This window comes from Bombina bombina, chromosome 5, assembly GCF_027579735.1.
Source record: "Bombina bombina isolate aBomBom1 chromosome 5, aBomBom1.pri, whole genome shotgun sequence".
Taxonomy (NCBI): domain Eukaryota; kingdom Metazoa; phylum Chordata; class Amphibia; order Anura; family Bombinatoridae; genus Bombina; species Bombina bombina.
In genome coordinates, this window is record NC_069503.1 from 226,361,043 (window position 1) to 226,388,340 (window position 27,298).

General features: G+C 44.8%; 1 protein-coding gene across 1 annotated transcript in view; it reads left to right on the forward strand.

Annotated features, from left to right (window-relative positions):
- KIF5B (kinesin family member 5B) overlaps positions 1-27,298 on the forward strand; it is a 346,765-nt gene that overhangs the window by 203,201 nt on the left and 116,266 nt on the right. Inside the window, exon 10 of the mRNA XM_053713860.1 lies at positions 22,458-22,603. Within this exon, the coding sequence (XP_053569835.1) occupies positions 22,458-22,603 (146 nt within the window). The remainder of the gene's footprint in view (positions 1-22,457; positions 22,604-27,298) is intronic.

Sequence of the window (27,298 nt, forward strand, 5' to 3'; positions counted from 1 at the left end):
GGTGTTCCCTTCTTGGGAACTCTAATAGATTCTATAGACATGAAGATTTTTCTGAAGGAGGTCAGAAAGTCAAAGGTTCTAAACACATGCCGAGCTCTTCAGTCCAATCCTCGGCCATCAGTGGCTCAGTGCATGGAGGCAATTGGATTAATGGTGGCGGAAATGGACATCATTCCGCTTGCTGGATTTCATCTCAGACCACTGCAACTGTGCAAGCTCGGATAGTAGAATGGGGATTATGCAAATTTATCTACTCAGATAAATCTGGACCAGGAGACCAAAGACACTCTTCTTTGGTGGCTGTCGCTGGATCATCTGTCCCAAGGGACGTGTTTCCGCAGACCTTTGTGGGTGATAGTGACAACGTACGCCAGTCTATTAGGCTGGGGTGCAGTCTGCAATTCCCTGAAGGCTCAGGGTGTATGGACTCAGGTGGAGTCCCTACTTCCAATCAATATTCTGGAACAGAGATCAATATTCAATGCGCTTCAGGCGTGGCCTCAGTTGGCTTCGGCCAAATTCATCAGATTCCAGTTGGACAACATCACGACTGTGGCTTACATCAATCATCAGGGAGGAACGAGGAGTTCCTTAGCAATGACAGAAGTATCCAAGATAATTTGGTGGGCAGAGGCCCACTCTTATCTGTCGGCAATCTACATCCCAGGAGTAGACAACTGGGAAGCGGATTTTCTAAGCCGACAGGCTTTTCATCCGGGGGAGTGGGAACTCCATCCGTAGGTATTTGTCTCACTGATTCTCAGATGGGGCAGACCGACGTTGGATCTAATGGCGTCTCGACAGAATGCCAAGCTCCCAAGATACGGATCCAGGTCGAGGGATCCTCAGGCCGAACTGATAGATGCCTTGGTCGTTCAACCTAGCTTATGTGTTTCCACCGTTTCCTCTCCTTCCCCGGGAGATTGCTCAGATCAAACGAGAGGGCTTCAGTAATTCTAATCGCACCTGCATGGCCACGCAGGATTTGGTATGCAGATCTAGGGGACATGTCCTCTCTGCCTCCGTGGAAACTTCCAGTGAGACAGGACCTTCTCATTCAAGGTCCTTTCCAACATCCAAATCTAATTTCTCTGCAGCTGACTTGCTTGGAGATTGAATGCTTGATTTTATCTAAGCGGGGATTCTCTGATTCGGTCATAGATACTTTGATTCAGGCACGTAAGCCTGTCACTAGAAAGATCTATCCTAAGATATGGTGTAAATATCTTTTCTCTTGTTAAGTGTATTCAGTCCACGGGTCATCCATTACTTATGGGATATATTCCCCTCCCAACAGGAAGTTGCAAGAGGATCACCCAAAGCAGAGCTGCTATATAGCTCCTCCCCTCACATGTCATATCCAGTCATTCTCTTGCAACCCTCAACATAGGAGGTCTTGAGAGGAGTGTGGTGTTTTATACTTAATTATTTCTTCAATCAAAAGTTTGTTATTTTTAAATGGCACCGGAGTGTGCTGTTTTTGTCTCAGGTAGTATTTGGAAGAAGAATCTGCCTGTGTTTTCTATGATCTTAGCAGAAGTAACTAAGATCCACTGGCTGTTCTCGCACATTCTGAGGAGTGGGGTAACTTCAGAAAGGGAGTAGCGTGCGGTGTCCCCTGCAAATAAGGTATGTGCAGTAAAATATTTTTCTAAGGAATGGAATTGACTAAGAAAATACTGCTGATACCGATGTTATGTAAGTACAGCCTTAAATGCAGTGGAAGTGACTGGTATCAGGCTGATTAATGTATATACAGTAAAGTAATTTTCTAGGAATGGAATTTGACTAAGAAAATTCTGCTATTACTGAAGTAATGTAATAAGTCTTAAATGCAGTAGAAGGACTGGTATCAGGCTTATCAATAGAGATACATACTCTTTAAAAAAGAAAAAGAAAAAAATGTTAAACGATTGCTGGCATGTTTAATCGTTTTTGTGAGGTACTTTGGTGATAAAATTTATTGGGGCATGAATTTTCCACATGGCTGACTTATATTTCTGCATGGAAACAGTTAACTGAGGCTTCCCACTGTTGTAATATGAGTGGGAGGGGCCTATTTTAGCGCTTTTGTGCGCAGTAAAAATTCAGTCTCTGTCTTCCTGTTTCTTCCTGCATGACCCAGGACGTCTCTAGAGATCTCAGGGGACTTCAAAAGTCATTTTGAGGGAGGTAATCAGTCACAGCAGACCTGTGACAGTGTGTTTGACTGTGTTAAAAAACGTTTTTTTCTATATTATTATCCGTTTTGGGTATTAAGGGGTTAATCATCCATTTGCAAGTGGGTGCAATGCTCTGCTAACTTTTAACATTTAACATTTATTGTGAAAATTTGATTGCTATAACTGATTTGGTTCATTGTTATTTCAACTGTGACAATTTTTTGTGCTTCTTAAATGCGCAGTAGCGTTTTATTTTGTGCTTGTAAACTTATTTCCAAGTGTTTTCCAAGCTTGCTAGTCTCATTGCTAGTCTGTTTAAACATGTCTGACACAGATGAATCTGTTTGTTCATTATGTTTGAAGGCCAGTGTGGAGCCCCATAGAAATATGTGTACTTAATGTATTGATTGAATTATAAAGGTCAGTCTTTATCTATAAAAGAATTATCACCAGACGACGAGGGGGAAGTTATGCCGACTAACTCTCCTCACGTGTCAGTACCTTCGCCTCCCGCTCAGGAGGCGCGTGATATTGTGGCGCCAAGTACATCAGAGACGCCCATACAAATCACTTTACAAGACATGGCCACTATTATGAATAATACCCTGACAGAAGTATTATCTAAATTGCCAGAATTAAGAGGCAAGCGCGATAGCTCTGGGATAAGGACAGAGTGCGCTGGTGTTGTGAGGGCCATGTCTGATACTGCGTCACAGTTTGCAGAACATGAGGACGGAGAGCTTCATTCTTTGGGTGACGGATCTGATCCAGGGAAACCGGATTCAGAGATTTCTAATTTTAAATTTAAGCTTGAGAACCTCCGTGTATTGCTAGGGGAGGTTTTAGCGGCTCTGAATGACTGTAATACAGTTGCAATTCCAGAGAAATTATGTAGGCTGGATAGATACTATGCGGTGCCGGTGTGTACTGACGTTTTTCCTATACCTAAAAGGCTTACAGAAATTATTAGCAAGGAGTGGGATAGACCTGGTGTGCCCTTTTCCCCACCTCCTATATTTATTTAGGAAAATGTTTCCAATAGACTCCACTACACGGGACTTATGGCAAACGGTCACCAAGGTGGAGGGAGCAGTTTCTACTTTAGCTAAGCGTACCACTATCCCGGTGGAGGATAGTTGTGCTTTTTCGGATCCAATGGATAAAAAATTAGGTTACCTTAAGAAAATGTTTGTTCAACAAGGTTTTATCTTACAGCCCCTTGCATGCATTGCGCCTGTCACTGCTGCTGCGGCATTCTGGTTTGAATCTCTAGAAGAGGCCATTCACACAGATCCATTGGATGAAATTATGGACAAGCTTAAAGCACTTAAGCTAGCTAATGCATTTGTTTCTGATGCCATTGTACATTTAACTAAACTAATGGCTAAGAACTCCGGATTCGCCATCCAGGCGCGCAGAGCGCTATGGCTTAAATCCTGGTCAGCTGACGTGACTTCTAAATCTAAATTGCTTAATATTCCTTTCAAGGGGCAAACCTTATTCGGGCCCGGCTTGAAAGAAATTATCGCTGACATTACTGGAGGTAAGGGTCATACCCTTCCTCAGGACAGGGCCAAATCAAAGGCCAAACAGTCTAATTTTCGTGCCTTTCGAAACTTCAAGGCAGGAGCAGCATCAACTTCCTCCGCTCCAAAACAGGAAGGAACTGTTGCTCGTTACAGACAGGCCTGGAAAACTAACCAGTCCTGGAACAAGGGCAAGCAGGCCAGAAAACCTACTACTGCCCCTAAGACAGCATGAAGGGATTGCCCCCTATCCGGAAACGGATCTAGTGGGGGGCAGACTTTCTCTCTTCGCCCAGGCGTGGGCAAGAGATGTCCAGGATCCCTGGGCACTGGAGATCATATCCCAGGGATACCTTCTGGACTTCAAAGCTTCTCCTCCACAAGGGAGATTTCATCTTTCAAGGTTATCAGCAAACCAAATAAAGAAAGAGGCATTTCTACGCTGTGTACAAGACCTCCTTGTAATGGGGGTGATTCACCCAGTTCCGCGGACGGAACAAGGGCAAGGATTTTACTTAAATCTGTTCGTGGTTCCCAAGAAAGAGGGAACCTTCAGACCAATCTTGGACCTAAAGATCTTAAACAAATTCCTAAGAGTTCCATCATTCAAAATGGAAACTATTCGATCCATCCTACCCATGATCCAAGAGGGTCAGTACATGACCACAGTGGACTTAAAGGATGCTTACCTTCACATACCGATTCACAAAGATCATTATCGGTACCTAAGATTTGCCTTCCTAGACAGGCATTACCAGTTTGTAGCTCTTCCCTTCGGGTTAGCTACGGCCCCGAGAATCTTTACAAAGGTTCTGGGCTCACTCTGGCGGCTCTAAGACCTCGAGGCATAGCGGTGGCTCCGTATCTAGACGACATCCTGATACAGGCGTCAAGCTTTCAAATTGCCAAGTCTCATACAGAGATAGTTCTGGCATTTCTGAGGTCGCATGGGTGGAAGGTGAACGTGGAAAAGAGTTCTCTATCACCACTCACAAGAGTCTCCTTCCTAGGGACTCTTATAGATTTGGTAGAGATGAAAATTTACCTGACGGAGTCTAGGTTGTCAAAACTTCTAAATGCTTGCCGTGTCCTTCATTCCATTCCACGCCCGTCAGTGGCTCAGTGCATGGAAGTAATCGGCTTAATGGTAGCGGCAATGGACATAGTGCCATTTGCGCGCCTGCATCTCAGACCGCTGCAATTATGCATGCTAAGTCAGTGGAATGGGGATTACTCAAATTTGTCCCCTCTACTAAATCTGGATCAAGAGACCAGAGACTCTCTTCTCTGGTGGCTTTCTCGGGTCCATCTGTCCAAGGGCATGACCTTTCGCAGGCCAGACTGGACGATTGTAACAACAGATGCCAGCCTTCTAGGTTGGGGCGCAGTCTGGAACTCCCTGAAGGCTCAGGGATCGTGGACTCAGGAGGAGAAACTCCTCCCAATAAATATTCTGGAGTTAAGAGCAATATTCAATGCTCTTCTAGCTTGGCCTCAGTTAGCAACACTGAGGTTAATCAGATTTCAGTCGGACAACATCACGACTGTGGCTTACATCAACCATCAAGGGGGAACCAGGAGTTCCCTAGCGATGTTAGAAGTCTCAAAGATAATTCGCTGGGCAGAGTTTCACTCTTGCCACCTGTCAGCGATCCACATCCCAGGCGTGGAGAACTCTGAGGCGGACTTTCTAAGTCGCCAGACTTTTCATCCGGGGGAGTGGGAACTTCATCCGGAGGTGTTAGCTCAACTGATTCGTCGTTGGGGCAAACCAGAACTGGATCTCATGGCGTCTCGCCAGAACGTCAAGCTTCCTCGTTACGGATCCAGGTCCAGGGACCCGGGAGCGGCGCTGATAGATGCTCTAGCAGTCCCTTGGGTCTTCAACATGGCTTATGTGTTTCCACCGTTTCCGCTGCTGCCTCGACTGATTGCCAAGATCAAACAGGAGAGAGCATCGGTGATTCTGATAGCGCCTGCGTGGCCACGCAGGACCTGGTATGCAGACCTAGTGGACATGTCGTCCTGTCCACCATGGTCTCTACCTCTGAGGCAGGACCTTCTAATACAAGGTCCTTTCAACCATCCAAATCTAATTTCTCTGAGGCTGACTGCATGGAGATTGAACGCTTGATCCTATCCAAGCGTGGCTTCTCAGAGTCAGTTATTGATACCTTAATACAGGCACAGAAGCCTGTTGCCAGAAAAATCTACCATAAGATATGGCGTAAATACTTATATTGGTGCGAATCCAAGAGTTGCTCATGGAGTAAGGTTAGGATTCCTAGGATATTGTCCTTTCTACAAGAGGGTTTGGAAAAGGGCTTATCTGCTAGTTCGTTGAAGGGACAGATTTCTGCTCTGTCTATCCTTTTGCACAAGCGTCTGGCAGAAGTTCCAGACGTCCAGGCCTTTTGTCAGGCTTTGGCTAGGATTAAGCCTGTGTTTAAAACTGTTGCTCCTCCGTGGAGCTTAAACTTGGTTCTTAAAGTTCTTCAAGGTGTTCCATTTGAACCCCTTCATTCCATTGATATTAAGCTTTTATCTTGGAAAGTTCTGTTTTTGATGGCTATTTCCTCGGCTCGAAGAGTCTCTGAGTTATCTGCTTTACATTGTGATTCTCCTTATCTGGTTTTCCATTCAGACAAGGTAGTTCTGCGTACTAAACCTGGGTTTTTACCTAAGGTAGTTTCTAACAGGAATATCAATCAAGAGATTGTTGTCCCATCATTGTGCCCTAATCCTTCTTCAAAGAAGGAACGTCTTTTGCATAATCTGGACGTAGTCCGTGCCCTGAAGTTCTATTTACAGGCAACTAAAGATTTTCGTCAAACTTCTTCCCTGTTTGTCGTTTATTCTGGACAGAGGAGAGGTCAAAAAGCTTCGGCAACCTCTCTCTCTTTTTGGCTTTGTAGTATAATACGTTTAGCCTATGAGACTGCTGGACAGCAGCCCCCTGAAAGAATTACAGCTCATTCTACTAGAGCTGTGGCTTCCACATGGGCCTTTAAGAATGAGGCCTCTGTTGAACAGATTTGCAAGGCTGCGACTTGGTCTTCGCTTCACACCTTTTCAAAATTTTACAAATTTGACACTTTTGCTTCTTCGGAGGCTGTTTTTGGGAGAAAGGTTCTACAGGCAGTGGTTCCTTCCGTTTAAGTTCCTGCCTTGTCCCTCCCTTCATCCGTGTACTTTATCTTTGGTATTGGTATCCCATAAGTAATGGATGACCCGTGGACTGAATACACTTAACAAGAGAAAACATAATTTATGCTTACCTGATAAATTTATTTCTCTTGTAGTGTATTCAGTCCACGGCCCGCCCTGTCTTTTTTTAAGGCAGATCTAAATTTTAATTAAAACTTCAGTCACCACTGCACCCTATGGTTTCTCCTTTCTTGTCTTGTTTCGGTCGAATGACTGGATATGACATGTGAGGGGAGGAGCTATATAGCAGCTCTGCTTTGGGTGATCCTCTTGCTACTTCCTGTTGGGAGGGGAATATATCCCATAAGTAATGGATGACCCGTGGACTGAATACACTACAAGAGAAATAAATTTATCAGGTAAGCAAAAATTGTTTTTTGGTGTGAATCCAAGGGCTACTCATGGAGTAAAGTTAGGATTCCCAGGATTCTGTCTTTTCTCCAAGAAGGATTGGAGAAGGGGTTATCAGCGAGTTCCTTAAAGGGACAAATCTCTGCTTTATCAATTTTGCTATGTGAACGTTTGGTGAACGTTCCAGATGTTCAGTCTTTTTGTCAGGCTCTAACCAGAATTAAGCCTGTGTTTAGACCAATTGCTCCGCCCTGGAGTTTGAATTTAGTCCTTGGTGGTGTTCAAGGGGTTCTGTTTGAACCTATGCATTCCATAGATATTAAGTTATTATCTTGGAAAGTTTTATTTTTGGTTGCTATTTCTTCTGCTCGTAGAGTTTCTGAGCTTTCAGCGTTACAATGTGATTCACCTTATCTTATCTTCCATTCTGATAAGGTGGTTTTACGTACCACACCTGGTTTCCTTCCTAAGGTTGTTTCTGATAAGACTATTAATCAGGAAATCGTTGTTCCCTCATTATGTCCTAACCCTTCTTCTAAGAAGGAGCGTAGGTTACATAACCTGGAAGTGGTCCATGCCCTGAAGTTTTACTTGCAGGCGACTAAGGATTTCCGTCAATCATCTTCATTATTCATTGTTTTTTCTGGAAAGCGTAGGGGGCAGAAAGCTACGGCTACCTCTTTCTTTTTGGCTGAAGAGTATCATCCCTCTGACGTATGAGACTGCTGGACAGTAGCCTCCTGAAAGAATTACGGCTCATTCTACTAGGGCTGCGGCTTCCTCATGGGCTTTTAAAAACATTGCTTCTGTTGAACAGATTTCTCAAGGCTGCAACTTGGTCGTCTCTTCACACTTTTTCCAAATTTTATATATTTGATACTTTTGCTTCTTCTATGGCTGATTTTGGGAGAAAGGTTCTTCAAGCAGTGGTGCCTTCCGTTTAGGTTCCTGTCTTGTCCCTCCCTTTCATCCGTATCCTGTTGCTTTGGTATTGTATCCCACAAGTAAGGATGAAATCCGTGGACTCGTCATATCTTGTAGAAGAAAAGGAAATTTTTGCTTACCTGATAAATTAATTTCTTCTACGATATGACAAGTCCACGGCCCACCCTGTCATTTTTAAGACAGATTTCATTATATTTATTTTTTATAAACTTCAGTCACCTCTGCACCTTTGGCCTTTCCTTTCTCTTCCTAACTTCGGTCGAATGACTGGAGGTGGAGGGAAGGGAGGGGCTATATATACAGCTCTGCTGTGGTGCTCTTTGCCACTTCCTGTTAGCAGGAGGTTAATATCCCACAAGTAAGGATGAAATCCGTGGACTCGTCATATCGTAGAAGAAATTAATTTATCAGGTAAGCATATATTTACTTTTTTGCCTTGGCTGAGACTTCCTTTGGGAGAAAGGTTCTTCAATCGGTAGGGCCTTCTGTTTAGGTCTGCCTGTCTTGTTTTCCTTCCCTATTCATTCCATGTCCTCTAGCTTGGGTATTGGTTCCCACTAGTAATTGGAATGACGTTGTAGACTCTCCATGTCTTCGGAAAGAAAACAGAATGCTTACCTGATAAATTTCTTTCTTTCTGGACATGGAGAGTCCACGACCCCACCCTTTAGATTTAGACAGTATTTTTTTTTTCTAAACCTCAGGCACCTCTACACCTTTGTGTTATCTTTTTCCATTTCCCTTTGGCTGAATGACTGGGGTTTATGGGTAAGGGAAGTGGCACTTAACAGCTTTGCTGTGGTGCTCTTTGTCTCCTCTTGCTGGCTAGAAGGGAATATCCCGCAAGTAATTGGAATGACGTTGTGGACTCTCTATGTCCGGAAATAAATTTATCAGGTTAGCATAAATTTTGTTTTCCATATTGAGGATGGCTTGTATTGCATCTATAGGGTTGTTGTTCTGCTGAGGATGATTTTCCTTTGGGGCCTAGGTCACAAGCATTTGTTCTCTAGGTTCCAGGTGGAAAAAGATATATTTTCTTCTTTTTCTGCCTTAGGGTATAAGAGATTAGCCCTAGAAGTTGTCAGACTTTTTCCTTTAGCAATTTCAAGGGACAGAAATGTCCTAAAACCTTGGGCGGTGGAAGTAATCCTCCAGGGATACGACATAGGATTTACATCTTGTGTAACCTCAGACAGATTTCAATTATGAAGGCTATCTGAAGACTGAATGAGGAGAAAGGCTTTATTAAGCAGTGTGCAGGATCTCGCCTCTCTAGGAGTGATTGTCAGTTTCTCTAAAAGAGGGATGGCCTTGAGCTAATTAAGGAACATTTCCAATTCTGTGGTTTGCCCTTTTTGGGCAAATTCTTTCTCTCTGTAGCCCGCCCTTTGGACTTTACCACTGCTCCTCAAATCTTTTCTAGGGTTCTACGGGCTTTTTTGGGCAGTAAACAGCTTTCAGGGAATTGTAATTGCTCCGTATCTGGATGATATTTGGTTCAGGCGTCACCTTTTCACTTATAAATATTCATTTGGATTCTCTGTTGAGCGGAGTCTCTGTCTACCAGAGAACCGTTTTTTTTGGGCCACTCCACTTCCTGCTCCATATTGCAGGCAGGTTCCAACCCGGGTTACAGCCAAAAGTTTGTTTTTTCTTAATAGATTCTCCTCTTTTTGGGTGGAAGGTGAATCTGGAGGTAAGTCCTGGGTTCCCTACTTCAGCGTATGTTTTCTTGGGGAGGGTATTGTCTCGATCTCCATGATGATCCCATAGAAGATCAATAATTCTAAGCTTTTTCTTTGTTATTTTCACTTGAGTCCTCTAAGTTTCTTATGGAGGGTAGTACTCTTCATAGTGGGACTGGAGTTTTAAGTAGTCCTGTCAGCCTCTCATTGAGAGCATGGATGAAAGGTAAAGTCCGGAGATGCAGGGAGAGTATTTCTGCAAAACCATCCTGACTCGTATTAAAAGCTTCATAGGCAATCAGCGTTGACGAGTTTTGCTGCTGGTTTTCTTAGCTCAAGTCCATGTCAGAAGTGACCCTACTATCTGTCACACTTGAAGGGCTGTGTTCCTGTTCCACGGCGTAGATTCCGGTAAGATTGTTTCATTTTACTCTCAATATGTGTATGTAATGTATATGAATGTCAGGGTCTCAGTGGAACTCCTTTATCTTTGGAATCAAGGGTTAATATTTCATGAGGGAAGTTATTGAACAGGGGTTTGTTTGTTATGTCATGTTTGTTATGTGATTCTGTCTTCTAATGTGTAGTGATGCTTGGGCTCGTGGCTATTTCGGAACATACCGGCCTTTTTTGTCTTGCTGTGCGGTCTTTATGGACTGCCGCGCTTTTCTTTGGCCTGCACGGTGCACCTTGTGACCGGGCGTGGTCACGTTTCTTTTCTCCATTTCCGGGGGTGTAAGGTGCCGTTTATTTTTTTATCCATGATTTCAATCAAGTTATGGAGGATTCTGATTTTGTGGAGACGGATGTCTCTGATTCTACTTCTTGCGAAGAATATGAAATGGCCCGGGCAATCCATGCCCATCAGTTATGTTCCGAATGCCGCTTTAGAGTGCTCTCTTCTCCTGAAGCAGGGAACTTAGAGTCTGCCAAGCCATCCGCCCCTGAGGATTCCATATCCCGCAGGTCGCGTGCAGTAGATCCTCCTTTTGCTACACAAGCAAGTGTCCCAAATGCTGTTACTCCTTCTCCGGAAGGCAGCTTGTTTCCTGCAGATGTTACGGCACGGTTTCACTGGGCCATATCTATGGCGTTGGAGCATTTACATCTTCCTGGAAAATACTGTCTGTGTTCTGCTGACCAAGGCTTGTCAGGCGTGGGATCGTCTGAATCAGATAATCCCTCTGGGAAGCTGTTTCCTCCTGAGGCTTCAGGGGTCCAACCCTCGGGGCCGGGGTCATCCGTTGCCCCGGCGCAGGTAAGTCTTGCCTTTCGTTATTGACTGGCACACCTTTTTGTCCTTCTGCATGTTTTGGCAGTTCTGGAAGATTCCAGTCCTAATGGGTTGATGGATCCTCGGTCTTCCGTTCCAGACGGCAAGCTGGGTTAGACGCATGGTGATGAAGTAAATCTCCTTGTCTCCTTTCTTTCTTTTTTTTGGGGGCATCTTATTCCAGTTCTGAGCTTTGGAAGATTTGGGTCTCTGACTGGCGGGTCCTGTTAGTGTCCATTCTTCTTGGGCGTTCACCTGCAGCTGCTGCCTTCATTTAATTAGATCCGGTTAGGATGTATTTTATTACATTTTGAGAAGCTCATGTCTGTTTATAGTTTTTCCTTTTGGAAAAAAAAATATTTTCTGGAATTTGATACTAGCGATTTTGTGGTCACTTTAGCACTTCCGCGGAAGTTTGATAATAAGTGTTAGGACATTATGTCTATCTTTTGTTTTGTCTATCCCTACTAGGGATTCGACTTTTCTGTGGCCTTGGACAATTCCGAGGTGCCCTATATATCAGGCTGGTCCTGGTCGGGCACTAGTTTTTCTGTTCCTTGATGTCTACATCATCCACGTGGTGCCGTTTATAACTGGCTGGCCCAGTTGGAGTGCCGAGTTTGCTTACTCTGGTGAGGAGTTTGTTTTTCTTGATTTTATATGTTATAGGAGACCTTTCGTTACTAGACGTTAGACTGGTCCACGTTATTCCTTTGGGTGGGACATCAGAGGGGATTGGGCTCAGTCCTCAATGTCCTGTTCCTGATTGTTGGCGGGGTTACCGTGGACAGATCCTGTTAATGCTTACTCTGGGGGTTCCTGAGGTTCTTTGGCCTCGAAGCTAGAGTTCTCTTCCTGATGGGGTTCAGATGACTCAGATGAAGTTCAGATGACTCTTTGGATATCCATGGTACCAGGTTAGGTGGCGATTTTCATCTCTTCTATTGGTATTCTTTTTCTTGGATTGTCCTTTTGTCAATCCTTGGCGACTATACCTCTTCTTTATGGGGTTGAGGTTGCTGTTCCGCTTTTTCCCCTTCATTGGGTCTGATTTTCTGGTCATCTGTTTTCTGGTAGCTCTGGTTTTTGGCCCTTTGTTTCCCCCTACGGTATCCCGGCTGCTTCCATATTTTTGGAGCTCTGGAGATTGTGTCATATTTTTTTTCCCCTGCGGTTGCCCCTGCTAGGCGTTGAGATTGCCTATGGCAACTCCTCCCCTAATGCGCCAGGTCTCGTCTGATCTCGGGAGATAAGCAGGGTTGGGCATGGTTAGTACTGGGAATGCTCGTTCATTCGTAAATTCCTTGAGCTGTAGGGGTTTCCAGGAGATTAATCTTGAGGATTTTTGGAGACTATTGATCGTCTCGATCTAGATTTCTAGGTTCTGAGCACTGTTCTCTCGTAAGTTTTTCCCCTAGTCTTTAGTCTTATCTCTCAAGCCTTTAGGGGTTAAGCTCCCTGTCTCTGGGATACTTACATGAACGTTCAGTGTCCAAGGTCCCTTGGATGCGGCTGTAATTGCATCACCTATGGTGCAAGGTCTTCTCCGGATGGGGTAACCCGTGGGTTCCTCAGGGGATATTAGTTTGAAGCCGGTTTCGGGTATCTGGTTTTATGGCCCTGATCCTCGTCTTTGACTGGACGTTTTTTGGTTTTTCTGTGTCCTGTTCTCTTAGATGGATCTGGACGGCCCAGTTTTCCGGTTCTGGAATGTCCTCTTGTCTCTTTGCGGGGTTTTCTTTCTGTAGTGGCTGAATCGGTATTATCCTTTTGACGTCCGTCTATAGCTTTACGCTCCATGCCTGTGGGTGGGTGAGCGGTTATTATGTTTGCGTTTTCCCTCCTTTTGGGGGAGGAATGAGCATACCACAGTATCCACCTGGTGCCCCGGAGGTCCTTCTCTTCTTCTGTTTAGTGGGGTCCTCCCTGCCTTGTGTGCAGGATGTCATGTGATGGGTTGGATTCTGGTGCCATGCCGTTTCTGTAGTATCAGTATGGGGGTCTCCTTTTTTGGGAGTGCCCCTTCTATTGGGAAGGGAGCTGTGTCTGGGTTCTGGAACCTGAGCTTGTCCTTGTGGGGAAGTGGGGGTCTGGATCCCCTCCTCATTTCTTAGGGTCTTGGTGTTTTGGGGGAGCTTTTAATTCCCTTGTCCTTTCGGACATTGCCAGTCACTTTGGTACTGGGTATGTTACCTCGGAGTGGAGGTCAGGGATCTGACGGCCTTGTTGAGCCTTGACTGCGTATCACTGATAGATCGTTTGGGACTTCCTTAGGTGGGAGGTTTTGCAGTGTTTCCTTCCCTCAGCAGGTAGCTCTTTCTCTGCTGGTTTTTGAGTGCTATCCTTTCCTCCCTGTTTTCTTGGGAGGGAGTTGCCATGCACTTTTTACTTCTGAGTTTTTCCTCTGGGAGAGTCCTGGTGCAGATTCCTAGCTTTTGTTTAGCTAGTGTTGGCGGCTTGCTTCCACTGAGACCTCTTTTGCAGAGGGAAGCCTGTGGCTTCATCTGGAGCATACTTAGATAATATACTGTTTTTAGTAGTTCCCGGGGGTGGTTTTATTTCTCGGTCGGTCTATCCTGAGTGCAGGTTTGCACCCTGTGTATGGGAGGGGGTCTATCTTGTCCCTCTAGGTTTCCAGGATTTGGGTGTTACTTGGCCCCATGGACTTCCATGCAAATAGGGGTCTGGGATTTTCTTCTTAAATGGAAAGAGCACACAGCTGCATTCATTACTTTAGGGAAATAAGAACCTGGCCACCAGGAGGAGGCAAAGACACCCCAGCCAAAGGCTTAAATACTCCTCCCACTCCCTTCATCCCTCAGTCATTCTTTGCCTTTCGTCCCAGGCCTGGGTGTATTACACACTTTTTCATTGTTGAATGCTTTGGTATTCTATGGTCAGACAGTGGGAGGACTTTGCCTCTTCATTTGCATTCAGTGCTTGCAGGATGTTGGAGAGACGTCTATTCTGTCTCTGTGCCCGGTCTTATGCCATGTTTCGTTTGTTATAGGCGTGGCCTCCTTTCCCTGTTTGGGCCCCTTTGGGTCTCTGTGAGCTGGGCTTACTCTTGGAGGTGTTCTTCTTTGTATTACGGGACATTTCCGTTTCCTTGGTTCTCCTTTGCCTTGTCCCCTTGGCTGGTGTTTCCTTCATTTGTGGGGGGTGAGCGGTGGGGGACCGTTTGTTGGGCGACGGTGTCTCCTGGAGGACTGTTGGCTCAGTAGAGTCCGTTTGCGATCTCTAGTTTGGCTTCTGGACTCTATAGCTTGGATATTGTTTTTTTTAAACTAATGAATGGAGCTGTGGACTCTTTCCATTTAAGAAGAAAAACATAAATTATGCTTACCTGATAATTTCCTTTTCTTCTGATGGAAAGGGTCCACAGCTCCCCACCCGTAATTTTATGTGTGGCATCCTTATTATTCTTCTGGCACCTTTCACCCTGATATTTCTTCTACTGTTCCTTGTTCCTCGGCAGAATGACTGGGGGATGAGGGGAGTAGGAGGAGTATTTAAGCTTTTCCCAAAAGTAATGCAGCTTTAGACTCTTTCTTTCCATCAGAAGAAAAGGAAATTATCAGGTAAGCATAATTTTGTTTTTTTCTCTCTGCTCGGTCGGTAGGGTTCGTTCTCTATGCGGTTTTTGTCCTGTTGCAACCTTGGTTGTGCTCTTGGAGTTATCCTTTGGGGTTCTTTATTGCCCTAGTTGTTTGTCCAGTGGTCCTTTTGGAGTTCTTCTTCTTCCCTTCTGGGAGATTGGGTTGGGTGCGTTTCTGTGTGGGCTCGGAACCTTCGGGACTTTGTCTCCTCGGAGGCCTTTGTGCTTGATTGAGTCTAGTGATCCTGGGCGGTCTCTAGCAAGGGCCTTGTTGGTTTTAACTGATGGGCAGTTTGTGCTTTCCATTTTTTTTATTTTTTTTTGGTCCTTCTGCTGAAACCATTTTTTGTCTGAGTTTAGGTGATTTTCAGGCTGTGGTGCCCTCAAAAGGGGCTGCCTCTTGTACCCGCCCGTTTTGCATTGTGTCCTCTATAGCTTGGGTATTGTTTTCCCAAAAGTAATGAATGCAGCTGTGGACTCTCCCCGTTTAAGAAGAAAAACCTAAATTATGCCTACCTGATAAATTTCTTTCTTTTTTAAGACACGATGAGTCCACTGATCATCTTAATTAATAATGGGATATTCACCTCCTGGTCAACAGGAGGAGGTAAAGAGCACCACAGCAGAGCTGTCAAATAGCTCCTCCCTTCCCTCCCACTCCAATCATTCTCTTTGCCTACGTTAGTGATAGTAAGAGGTAAAGTGAGGTGTTAGTATAGATTATTCAATCAAGAGTTTATTATTTTTTTAAAGTAGTGCAAGATTGTGCTGCTTTGTTCTAGGGTGTAGCCGTAGTCCATATCAGTCTCTTCAGTAGAGCCTTGGTGGCTTTAGAGCAATGGGAACTTGTGGGACATAATTCTCACTGCGCCTCCCATGTTTTCTTGCTGCCCTATATCCTTCAGTCTGAGGTAATCATTTACTCAGCATTTTATTCTCCTCAGGTCGATGTGAGGGAGAGGACCTCTCAAGCCCGAGAGCTGCCTTGCTTCCAGGCAGAAGCTAAGGTAAGTGCTAGTTTAAATTTCTAGGGCACAAGAAGAATAACAGTAAGCACACACTGAACATAAGGGGCTCTGAAGGGAAGGTAGCTCTTATGTTGGGACATTACAATATTTCCTGAAGGGAAAGTATTTGGGCAGTGTTACTTGGCAGGCACTGGGGCTGGAGTAGAGCTGGAAAACAAACATGTTAAGTTATGTCTCTGGTGGTTTCACTATTCTCTATCTAGGGCGAGCTCGGCATAGGTGTACGCCCACGATGGGCGGTCCTTCCTGTTTTGCGCACCACTTTAGTTGCGCTTCAGTTCTGAGAGGCTGAGGGAATAGAGCGACATCAGGAAGGATTTGTCCTGTCTGTTCTAGAGTCGCATGGTGGAAGTAATCATGCGTTGCTAGTACAGAGGCTGTATTTCCTTTTTTCAGCAGCGTATCGTTTGGTGATTCAAACAAGGCACTACTAAAACGGATCGTCTGGAGCTGAAGAGAGGGGAAAATTGGTTGATCTTCAGTCAGGTAGGAGCACTTCAGCAGAGTGCTGAGGTGCAGATGGTAAATTTGTAATAATCGTTGTTTAAAGCTGAACGGTTTGCATTAAAAAAGAAAGCATTTCGAATTTAAAGAGTAACATTTTTTTATAATTAATATTGGCAAATATATTTAAAAATTTTTTATTTACTATCTGGCAAATTGTGAACAAGCATGGACCAAGGGGACTTGCAAGATGTCACTTGCTCCTTATGTTTTTGACGTGGAACCACCAATCCCTTTCTATCCATCATGTATTGAAAGGACTTTGAATTATAGGGAAAATATTTTTTTCAGAGCCAGTCTACTCTAAGGCGGATGTTGTCCAAGAGTCTAATGATGAGGGTCAATATATGCCGCAGCTTTCTCCCCAAGCGTCCCACATTTTACTGCCCTCACAAGCAGTGTCCTGCGCTTTAGCTATAGTCCCTTCTGGGGTTTCGTTAAGACATAGCTTCTTTCATGTCTTCTACTATTTCTGATGCTCTGTCTGCTTTTCTAATTTTGCAGGGCAAACGTAAGAGGAAAGCCAGACATTCAGTAAGCGAGGTTTCTGATGCAATTGTTGCAATTTCTGAGGTATCCTCCCAACAACCTGAAGAGGAGGGTACCGCGGTAACTTCTGAAGGGGACGATTCAGAGAGTCTATTACCGCTGACTTGGAGGTGGTATCTTTAAAGGGACAGTATACTCTAAAAATGTTTTTCTCTTAATGTGTTTCCAATTACTTTTTTTACCAGCTGCAGAGTACAAAATGTATGAGATTTGCTTTTTAAGGCTTATTTGTGTATATGAATTAGTTGATTTTGTGTTTTGAAGCCACAAACTAATAAAATGTGTTGAGCTTGTAGGTATAATCAAATCTCATTACTTTATCACATTGTGTGCATATACCTGCTTCTTTATCTTATATCTGTCCATAAACCAATCACCATTACTTGTAGAGAACAATGGAAAATTAAAATTTTATTACCATATCTCTTCTATAACCCACTGGGAGTGTAATTTCTTCTGCTGACTGTGTTTACACATCTTATCTATAGATTGGCCTTGAGGCCAAAAACTTTCAGAATGGGTGGGGATACCACAGGCTAAATAAACTAATTAAAATGCCAATATAAGGGTAATGGAAATACTTGCAAACAATTTAATAAACTCCAGCAGGTAAAATGGATCATTGGGAACAAATTAAAGGGGAGACATTTTTTGAGTAAACTGTCCCTTTAAACTTGAACACCTTCGTCTGTTACTCAGGGAGGTTTTAGTTACCTTAGATGACAGTGACTCCACAGTTGTGGTTGTCCCTCAGAAGTCTAGTAAACTGGACAGATATTTTGAGGTTCCTTCCTACACAGATGTATTTCCTGTTCCTAAAAGAGCTACTGAAATCATTGCTAAGGAGTGGAAGAGACCGGGCATTCCTTTTTTCTCCCTCTCCTATTTTTAAGAAGATGTTTGCAATAGCCGATTCTATCAAAGAGGCTTGGCAAACTATCCCTAAAGTGGAAGGAGCAGTTTCAACCTTAGCTAAGAGAACTACTATTCCCATAGAGGATAGTTGTGCTTTCAAAGATCCTATGGATAAGAAGTTAGAGGGTTTACTCAAGAAGATTTATGTACTGGCTGTGTGCATTGCCACTGTCACTAGTGCGGCGGCGTATTGGTTTGATGCACTGTCTGAGGCCCTCAGGACAGAAACTTCTTTTGGATGAGATCCAAGATAGGATAGAACCTCTTAAACTATTTAATGCCTTTATTTCGGACGCTTCCCTTCAAGTTATCAAGTTGGGAGCTAAGGTCTCGAGTTTCTCTATTCTAGCTCGCAGAGCCTTATGGTTAAAACCTTGGTCTGCGGATGTGTCATCTAAGTCTACGCTTCTAGCTATTCCTTACAAGGAGAACACCTTGTTTGGACCTGACCTGAAGGAAATTATCTCTGATATCAAGGGAGGTAAGGGTCATCTTCTCCCTCAAGATAAGAGAAACAAACAAAAAGGACGACAGAGTAATTTTCGTTCCTTTTGAAATTTCAAAGGAAATTTCTTCCTCTTCCTCCTCTAAGCAGGAACAATCTAAGCCTGCATGGAGACCCAACCAGTCTTGGAATAAGGGAAAGCAATCCAATAAGCCTGTTAGTGATTCCAAGACCGCATGAAGGGCATGCCTCCGATCTGGGACCGGATCTGGTAGGGGGCAGTCTTTCCTTCTTCGTTCAAGCTTGAGTTCAGGATCCCTGGGCAATAGAAATAGTGTCTCAGGGATACAAACGGGAGTTCAGTTTTTCCTCCCAGAGGCAGATTTCTACTTTCAAGATTATCTGCAGACCAGACAAAGAGAGAGGCGTTCTTACACTGCGTAGGAGACCTCTCCGCCCTGGGAGTGATTGTTCCCGTTCCAGTTCAGAAACAGGGTCTGGGGTTTTATTCCAATCTGTTTGTGGTTCCCACAAGAGAGGGAATCTTCAGACCAATTGTAGACCTCAAGAGTCTAAACAAATTTCTAAGGGTACCGTCCTTCAAGATGGAAACAATTCGTTCCATTCTATCATTGATCCAAGAGGGTCAATTTATGACAACAGTGGATTTAAAGGACGCATATCTACATGTTCCCATTCACATGGATCATCACAAGTTCTTAAGGTTTGCCTTTCTGGACAAACACTTCCAGTTTGTGGCTCTTCCTTTTCGGTCTTGCCACAGCCCCCAGAATCTTCACAAAAGTTCTGGAATCTCTGTTGTTGGTGCTTCGATCACGCGGCATTGCAGTGGCGCCTTATCTGGACGACATCCTAGTCCAGGCGCCATCCTGTCAGCTAGCAAGATCCCACATGGACTTGTTGTTGCCCTTACTACGATCTCACGGGTGGAAGGTAAATTTAGAAAAGAGTTCCTTAGTTCCAAGTACAAGGGTAACTTTCTTTGGAACCATAATAAACTCCCTGTTTATGAAGATTTTTCTGACAGAAGTCTGGAAATGAAAGATTATCAATACTTGTCTAGTCCTTCAGACCACTCCTCGGCCATCAGCGGCTCAGTGCATGAAGTTAATCGGGCTGATGGTGGCGACAGTGGACATCATCCCGTTTGCTCGCTTCCATCTCAGACCTCTTCAGTTAAACATGCTGAGGCAATGGAACGGAGATTATGCAGACTTGTCTCCTCGATTACTTCTGGAGCAGGAGACAAGGGATTCTCTATAATGGTGGTTGTCTCTGGATCATCTCTCTTAGGGAACCTGCTTTCGCAGACTATCTTGGGTGATTGTGACAACAGATGCCAGCCTTCTAGGGTGGGGAGCAGTCTGGGGCTCGGAACACGGACTCGGTCGGAGTCTGTTCTACCCATAAACATTCTGGAACTGAGAGCGATCTACAATGCTCTTCTGGCCTGGCCCCAGTTAGCCTCAGTACAGTTAATCAGGTTCCAGTCTGACGACATAATGTCAGTGGCTTACATCAATCATCAGGGAGGAACGAGGAGTTCCTTGGCGATGACAGAGTTATCCAAAATAATTCAGTGGGCGAAGGCCCATTCTTGCTGCCTGTTGGCATCCACATCCCAGGGGTGGACAACTGGGAGGCGGATTTCCTGAGCAGGCGTCCGGGGGGAGTGGGAACTCCATCCGGAAGTGTTCTCCAGTCTGATTCTCAAGTGGGGTCAGCCGGAATTAGATCTTATGGCATCGAGACAGAATGCCAAGCTCCCGAGATACGGGTCGAGATCCAGGGACCCTCAGGCGGAACTGATAGATGCTCTGGCGGCCCCTTGGACCTTCAATCTAGCATAGCTGTTTCCTCCGTTTGCTCTTCTTCCTCGAGTAATTACTCGAATCAAACAGGAAAGGTCCTCGGTGATCCTCATAGCACCGGCCTGGCCTCGCAGGATTTGGTATGCAGATCTGGTGGAGATGACATCTCTACCACCTTGGAGACTTCCGTTGAGGTAAGACCTTCTGATTCAGGGGCCCTTCCTTCACCCAAATCTAGTTTCTCTGAAGCTGACTGCTTGAAGATTGAACGCTTAATTTTATCCAAGCGGGGATTTTCTGACTCTGTCATAGAGACCATGATTCAGGCTCGTAAGCCTGTTACTAGAAAGATTTACCATACGATTTGGCGTAAATATCTCTATTGGTGTGAATCCAAGGGCTACTCATGGAGTAGAGTTAGGATTCCTAGAATTTTGTCCTTTCTCCAAGAAGGTTTGGAGAAAGGTTTATCGACGAGTTCCCTAAAGGGGCAAATCTCGGCCTTATCTATTTTGTTACACAAATGTCTGGCGGATGTTCCAGATGTACAATCATTCTGTCAGGCCTTGGTCAGGATCAGGCCTGTGTTCAAGCCAGTTACTCCTCCATGGAGTCTTAATTTAGTTCTCAAAGTTCTTCAAGGGGCTCCGTTTGAGCCTATGCATTTCTTAGATATTAAGTTATCTTGGAAAGTTTTATTTCTTGTTGCTATTTCTTCTGCTCGGAGAGTGTCAGAGCTCTCGTCATTACAGTATGAGTCTCCTTATCTTATTTTCCATTCAGATAAGGTAGTTTTACGTACTAAATTAGGATTTCTTCCTAAGGTTGTTTCTGATTGGAACTTTAATCAGGAAATTGTGGTTTCTTCCTTGTGTCCTAATCCTTCTTTTCAGAAGGAAAGACTTCTGCACAATTTGGACGTGGTCCGTGCTTTTAAAGTTTTACCTGCAGGTGACTAAGGACTTTAGTCAGTCTTCTTCTTTGTTTGTGGTTTTCTCAGGAAACCGCAAGGGACAGAAAGCTATGGCTACTTCTCTTTCTTTTTGGCTGAAGAGTATCATACGTTTTGCATACAAGACTGCTGGACAACAGCCTCCCGAGAGAGTTACGGCTCATTATACGAGGGCTGTTGCTTCCTCATGGACGTTCAAAAATTAAGCTTTTGTGGAACAGATTTGCAAGGCTGCAACGGTCCTCTCTTCACTCTTTTTCAAAGTTCTACAAATTTGACACTTTTGCCTCGGCTGAGGCCGCTTTTGGGAGAAAGGTTCTTCAAGCAGTTTAGGTTCCCTGTCTTGTTCCTCCCGTATCATCTGTGTACTCTAGCTTAATCCCATTAGTAATTAAGATGATCCGTGGACTCATCGTGTCTTAAAAAAGAAAAGAAAATGTATGCTTACCTGATAAATTTTATTTATTTTTTGACACGATGAGTCCACGGCCTGCCCTGTTCTTTTAGACAGGTTGTGGGTTATTGCAAACTTCAGACACCTGCACCTTGGCTTTTCCTTTCTCTTCCTAACTTCGGTCGAATGACTGGAGTGGGAGGGAAGGGAGGAGCTATTTAACAGCTCTGCTGTGGTGCTCTTTGCCTCCTCCTGCTGACCAGGAGGTGAATATCCCATTATTAATTAAGATGATCCGTGGACTCATTGTGTCAAAAAATAAATTTATCAGGTAAGCATAAATTTTATTTTTCTTCTGACGGGGAGAGACCACAACTCCCCGCCCACGTTTTTATCTATGGGGCGGCCGTATTTTTTTATTCTTCTGGCACCTTTTTCACCCTGGTATTTCTCCTACTGTTCCTTGTTCCCTCGGCAGAATGACTGGGAGATGAGGGAAGTGGGGGAGGTATTTAAGCCGTTGGCTGGGGTGTCTTTTCCTCCTCCTGTTGGCCAGGTTCTGTATTTCCCAAAAGTAATAAATGCAGCTGTAGACTCTCCCCGTCAAAAGAAAAGAAAATTATCAGGTAAGCATAATTTAATTTTTTTAATTATAATTTCGCAGTTTTTTTGAGTAAACCTTTAGGCACCTTTATACCCTTGTGTTAATTCTTTTTCCATTTCCCTTCGGCTGAATGACTGGGGATTATGGGTAAGGGAAGTTACACTTAACAGCTTTGCTGGGGAGCTCTTTGTCTCCTCCTGCTGGCTAGGAGTTGAATATCCCACTAATAATTGGAATGACGTCGTAGACTAGATAAAATACATTTATCAGGTAAGAATACATTTTGTTTTTCCAGGCAGCCACAGATTTGTTGAACTGATCTAAAAAAATCTGCTACTGATGCAAGATATAATAGTTTACGTTTGTATATTTAATACTTTGTTTATATTAGGGATTATTATTATTATTAGGGAAAGGGAATGGATGTTTTAAAGTTCTAATGTTTTGGATTTGTATAACTACTAATTTACTGTTCTTTACATAGGTGTATATTCCATATCGTGACAGTAAAATGACTAGAATTCTCCAAGATTCACTGGGTGGAAATTGCAGAACCACTATTGTTATTTGTTGTTCACCATCTTCTTATAATGAGTCTGAGACAAAAACAACTCTCATGTTTGGACAAAGGTTTGTAATTGGATTATAAAGTAGACCTGCATTCCTGTCATGTTTAAAAGGACCTCAGCTGCAGAGTATAACATATATTTTATTATTAATTGAAACGACCACCCATTGAAATGGGCTGTGCTTGCGGTCTGCTCACCCTGCATTAGTTTATCTCTCTGTATTTTCACAAGCCATCTGTAGCTCAATATACACATTGAGACCAATAGAAATGAACATTTTGTTTGTTCTTTGGCTCACCCCCACTTTGAATCTGTTTTTGTTTCTTTCTTCTAAACCTTTTCTTTTACATATCATTTTATTTTATATCCAGTACTTAAGTATTGAAATTGTCAGTATAGGTGGGGCTACAACTATCAAAACCAGCTATTTCAAATGAAATAATAAAGGTAAATGAGTTATTTGTAAACAATTGAATACACTCCAGTGAGTAAAATGGATAATTCTTAACACAGTAAAGGAGAGAAAATAAAAATCGCAGTCCAATGTCCCTTTAATTTCTTAATTAGCGACAGATTAGTTATTTGATAGTGGGATGCATGTCATCCTATTCTAGAGCTGTAAGTAGATTTCATAATTGCCAGAAACGCAGGACAACACAGTGATCTTTTTTTATTTTTATTTTAAATAAATATTTCCGCTTTATCAAAATAATTTCTAAGCCTTTTTCCATCTAAAGGGGAGTCCATGGCTTCATTCATTACTGTTGGGAATTAAGAACATGGCCACCAGGAGGAGGCAAAGACACCCCAGCCAAAGGCTTAAATACCTCCCCCACTTCCCTCATCCCCCCAGTCATTCTTTGCCTTTCGTCACAGGAGGATGGTAGAGAAGTGCCAGAGTTTCGGAGTAGTCTCTTATGGAGGGTAGTACTCTTCGCAGTGGGGCTGGAGTTTTAAGTAGTCCTGTCAGCCTGGGCGAACGTTAGAGTCCGGAGTTGCAGGGAGAGTCATTCTGCTAAACCATCCTGACTCATTAACAGCTCCATAAGCAATCAGAGTTGACTAGTTTCGTTGCCATGGACTCAAGTCCATGTCACGAGCGAGGCTACTAACCTGTCACACTTGAAGGGCCATCATAGAAGACTGGGTCACAGTGTGGCACCTTCTTATATTTACAGAATCAAGGGTTAATATTCCTGGAAGGGGGATTATTGAATGGGGGGGTTTATACATGATATTGTTTGTGTCATTGCTGCTTTATGTGCGAGATGAGGCTCTGGCAATGTGTGGAACTTTCAGGTTACTTGGGGAAACTTGCACGGCCATTTTTTGGCCTGTTTTTCCCTAGTGCAGGGGCGATCCTGCCAGGCATTCCATGCGACTGTGTGTCTATACTTCCTGTTGATCTGTGGCGCAGAAGACGTAGCGGTTTCTGTAGTCCGGGTCCTAGGAGGTGGTGAGTGCCCCGGCCATTGGTGGTTTAAAAGGTGCCTTTTTAATGAAATAAGTTAGTCTAACCTAGCGCGCAAGCGATGGAGGACTCTGACGCGTTGGAAGGCTCTCCTTCCTTAAAGTCTTATTCCTGTGTTTGTGAGGAGGTTGTTAGATCAGCCTGCTCAACTATGTTCCACATGCCTTGATAAAGTTACAACATCTAAAGGTAAACGGATGTCTAGTACTACTGAGCCGTCCACCTATGAGGGTTCTTCATCCCGTGAGGTGCGTTCCCTGCATTCATCTCCGACTGCACATGCAGCACCCCGGGGTCAAACCATTACTCCTTCAGACTTTGCGGACCAACTACAATCAGTGGTTTCTAAGGTGATCCATGCCTTGCCACGTTCTGCTAAGCGCAAGCGTAGGGTGTAGCAGGGCAGCCTGGTCCAGGGTTTGTCCTCGCCGATGGCAGATCCAGAGGCTCTATACGAGGACCACTCAGACTCTTCGGAGGAGGCCCCTTCTGGGTCGGAGTCATTGTCATCTAAGCCTCCTGCGGAGGAGGCTGGTTATAGGTTTAGGATGAAAAATTTGCGTTTTCTGCTGCGTCAGGTGCTTGCTACTCTGGAAGTTCCGGAACCTAAGATTCCGGAGGAACCTGCAATTCCTAAACTTGACACAAGGTGTACGAGGACAGGGTGGTGCCTCAGACTTTCCCGCTTCCCGTTAAGATGGCAAATATTATTAAGAATGAATGGGAGCGATTAGGGTCGTCCTTTTTCCCTTCTTCCTTTAAAATAACTGTTTCCCGTTCCGGACTCTCAGCTTGAGCTGTGGGGGACCATTCCCAAGGTGGATGGGGCTATCTCTATGCTCGTGAAGCGGACAACTATTCCCCTCGAGGATAGTTAGTCGTTCAAGGAGATCATGGATAAGAAGCTGAAAAACATGTTTTCAGCCAGCGGTGGCCGTTGAGGCGTTGCCGGAGTTGCAACATATTGGTGTGAATCCTTGTGTGAATGGTCGAAGGGGAGACGTCCATCGACGAGATACAGGAGAAGATTAAGGTGCTGAAGGTCGCCAATGCTTTCATCTGTGATGCCAATATGCAAATCATTCGCCTGAATGCTAAGGTGTCAAGTTTTTCGATTTTTAGTGAGCAGGACTCTGTGGCTAAAATCTTGGTCTGCGGACATGACCATTAAGTCAAGGTTGTTGTCCCTGCTTTTTCAAGGAAAGATCCTGTTTGGTCCAAGATTGGATTTGATCATATTCACGGTTTACGGGAGGCAAGGGAGCTTTCTTACCGCAGGATAAGAAGGCTAAGCCCAAGGGATCTACTTTTCGTCCCTTTCGTGCTGGCAAGGCCCAGCACCACCATCCCGCCACAAAAGCGGACCAGTCCAAGGGATCTTGGAAGCCGGCTTAATCTTGGAACAAGTCTAAGCAGAGCAAGAAGCCCGCCGAGACTAAATCGGCATGAAGGGGTGGCCCCCGACCGGTCTCCGGATCACGTAGGGGGCATATTATCTCTATTCTCAGACGCATGGTTGCAGGACGTTCAGGACCCCTGGGTTCTAGGAGTTGTCTCTCAGGGTTAAAGGATAGGGTTCAGATCCCATCCGCCAGTCGGCAGATTCCTCCTGTCAAACCTGTCTTCAAGACCAGAGACGAGAGAGGCCTTTCTAGAGTGTGTGAGAGATCTTGCCTCTCTCAGGGTTATCGTACCAGTACCCCTAGAAAGAGGTCTAGGGTACTATTCCAACCTTTTTGTGGTCCCAAAGAAGGAGGGCACGTTCCGCCGGATTCTGGATTTAAAGTGTTCCATCGTTCAAAATGGAAACGATCAGATCTATTCTGCCCCTAGTTCAAAAGCGACAGTTTGACAACTATAGATTTGAAGGACGCCTACCTTCATGTGCCAATTCACATGGACCTCTTCAGGTTCCTAAGATTTGCGTTTCTGGACCAACACTTCCAGTTTGTGGCCCTTCCTTTTGGTCTGGCGATGACCCCTAGAGCCTTCACAAAGGTTATTGTCAGTGGCCAGAGCCAGGGGCATTCCAGTGGCGCCTTATCTGGACGACATCCTAGTTCACGCGCCGTCTTTCAGTCTCGCAGAGAATCATTTGAGGGCTCTTTTGCTCCAATCTCACGGTTGGAAGATCAACTCAGGAAAGCGTTCCCTGGTTCCCAGAAACAGGGTAGAGTTCCTGGTCACGATAATAGACTCTGTGTCCATGAAGATTTTTCTAACAGATCAGTGGTGCAGAAAGCTTGCGTCCTCCTGTTTTGCCCTTCAGTCCTCCACAAGCCCGTCGGTGGCTCAATGTATGGAGGCGATCGGTCTCATGGTGTCGAGCATAGATGTCATCCCATTTGACAGGCTCCGTCTCAGACCTCTTCAATTGTGCATGTTGAGACAGTGGAACGGCAATCATTCAGATCTATCACAGCTGATATCCATGGATGCTCGGACTCGGACCTCCCACTCCTGGTGGACCCGACTTCTTGAGACCGTCCTGGGAGATTGTGACCACGTACGCCAGTCTAACAGGATGGGAAGCCGTTTGGGGTGCCAGAATAGCACAGGGAAAGTGATCCAGGGAGGAGTCTCTCCTTCCGATCAACATCCTAGAGCTTCAAGCAATTTACAATGCTCTGAGGCATGGCCTTCTCTGGTGTCAGTCAGTTTCATCAGATTCAAGACCGACAACATTACCTCGGTGGCTTACATCAACCATCAGGGGAGTACGGGGAGCCCCCTCGCGATGAGGGAGGTGTCTCAGATTCTGGAGTGGGTGGAGTCCTACGACTGCTCGCTCTCAGCGATTCACATTCCGGGTGTGGACAACTGGGAAGCGGACTTTCTAGGCAGACAATCCTTCCATCAGGGGCAATGGTCTCTTCACCCGAGGTGTTTGCGGAGATTTGTCACAGATGGGGAACGCCGGGGATAGATCTCATGGCGTCCAGACTCAATTGCAAGCTACCTCGATACGGGTCGAGGTCCAGGGATCCCCAGGCAGAGCTGGTAGATGCCCTAGTGGTTCCTTGGGGATTCAGCCTAGCTTACATATTTCCACCACTACCACTTCTTCCACGAGTAGTGGCACGCATCAAACAGAAGCAGGCCTCGGCCATTCTGATTTCTCCTTCTTGGCCGCGAAGGACGTGGTTTGAGGTTCTGGTGGGGATGTCATCCTCTCCACCATGGAGGTTATCCTGTCACAGGGATCTGCTTTCACAGGGCCCCTCTCAACATCGAAATCTAGATTCTCTGAGGCTGACTGCATGGAGATTGAACGCCTGGTCATAG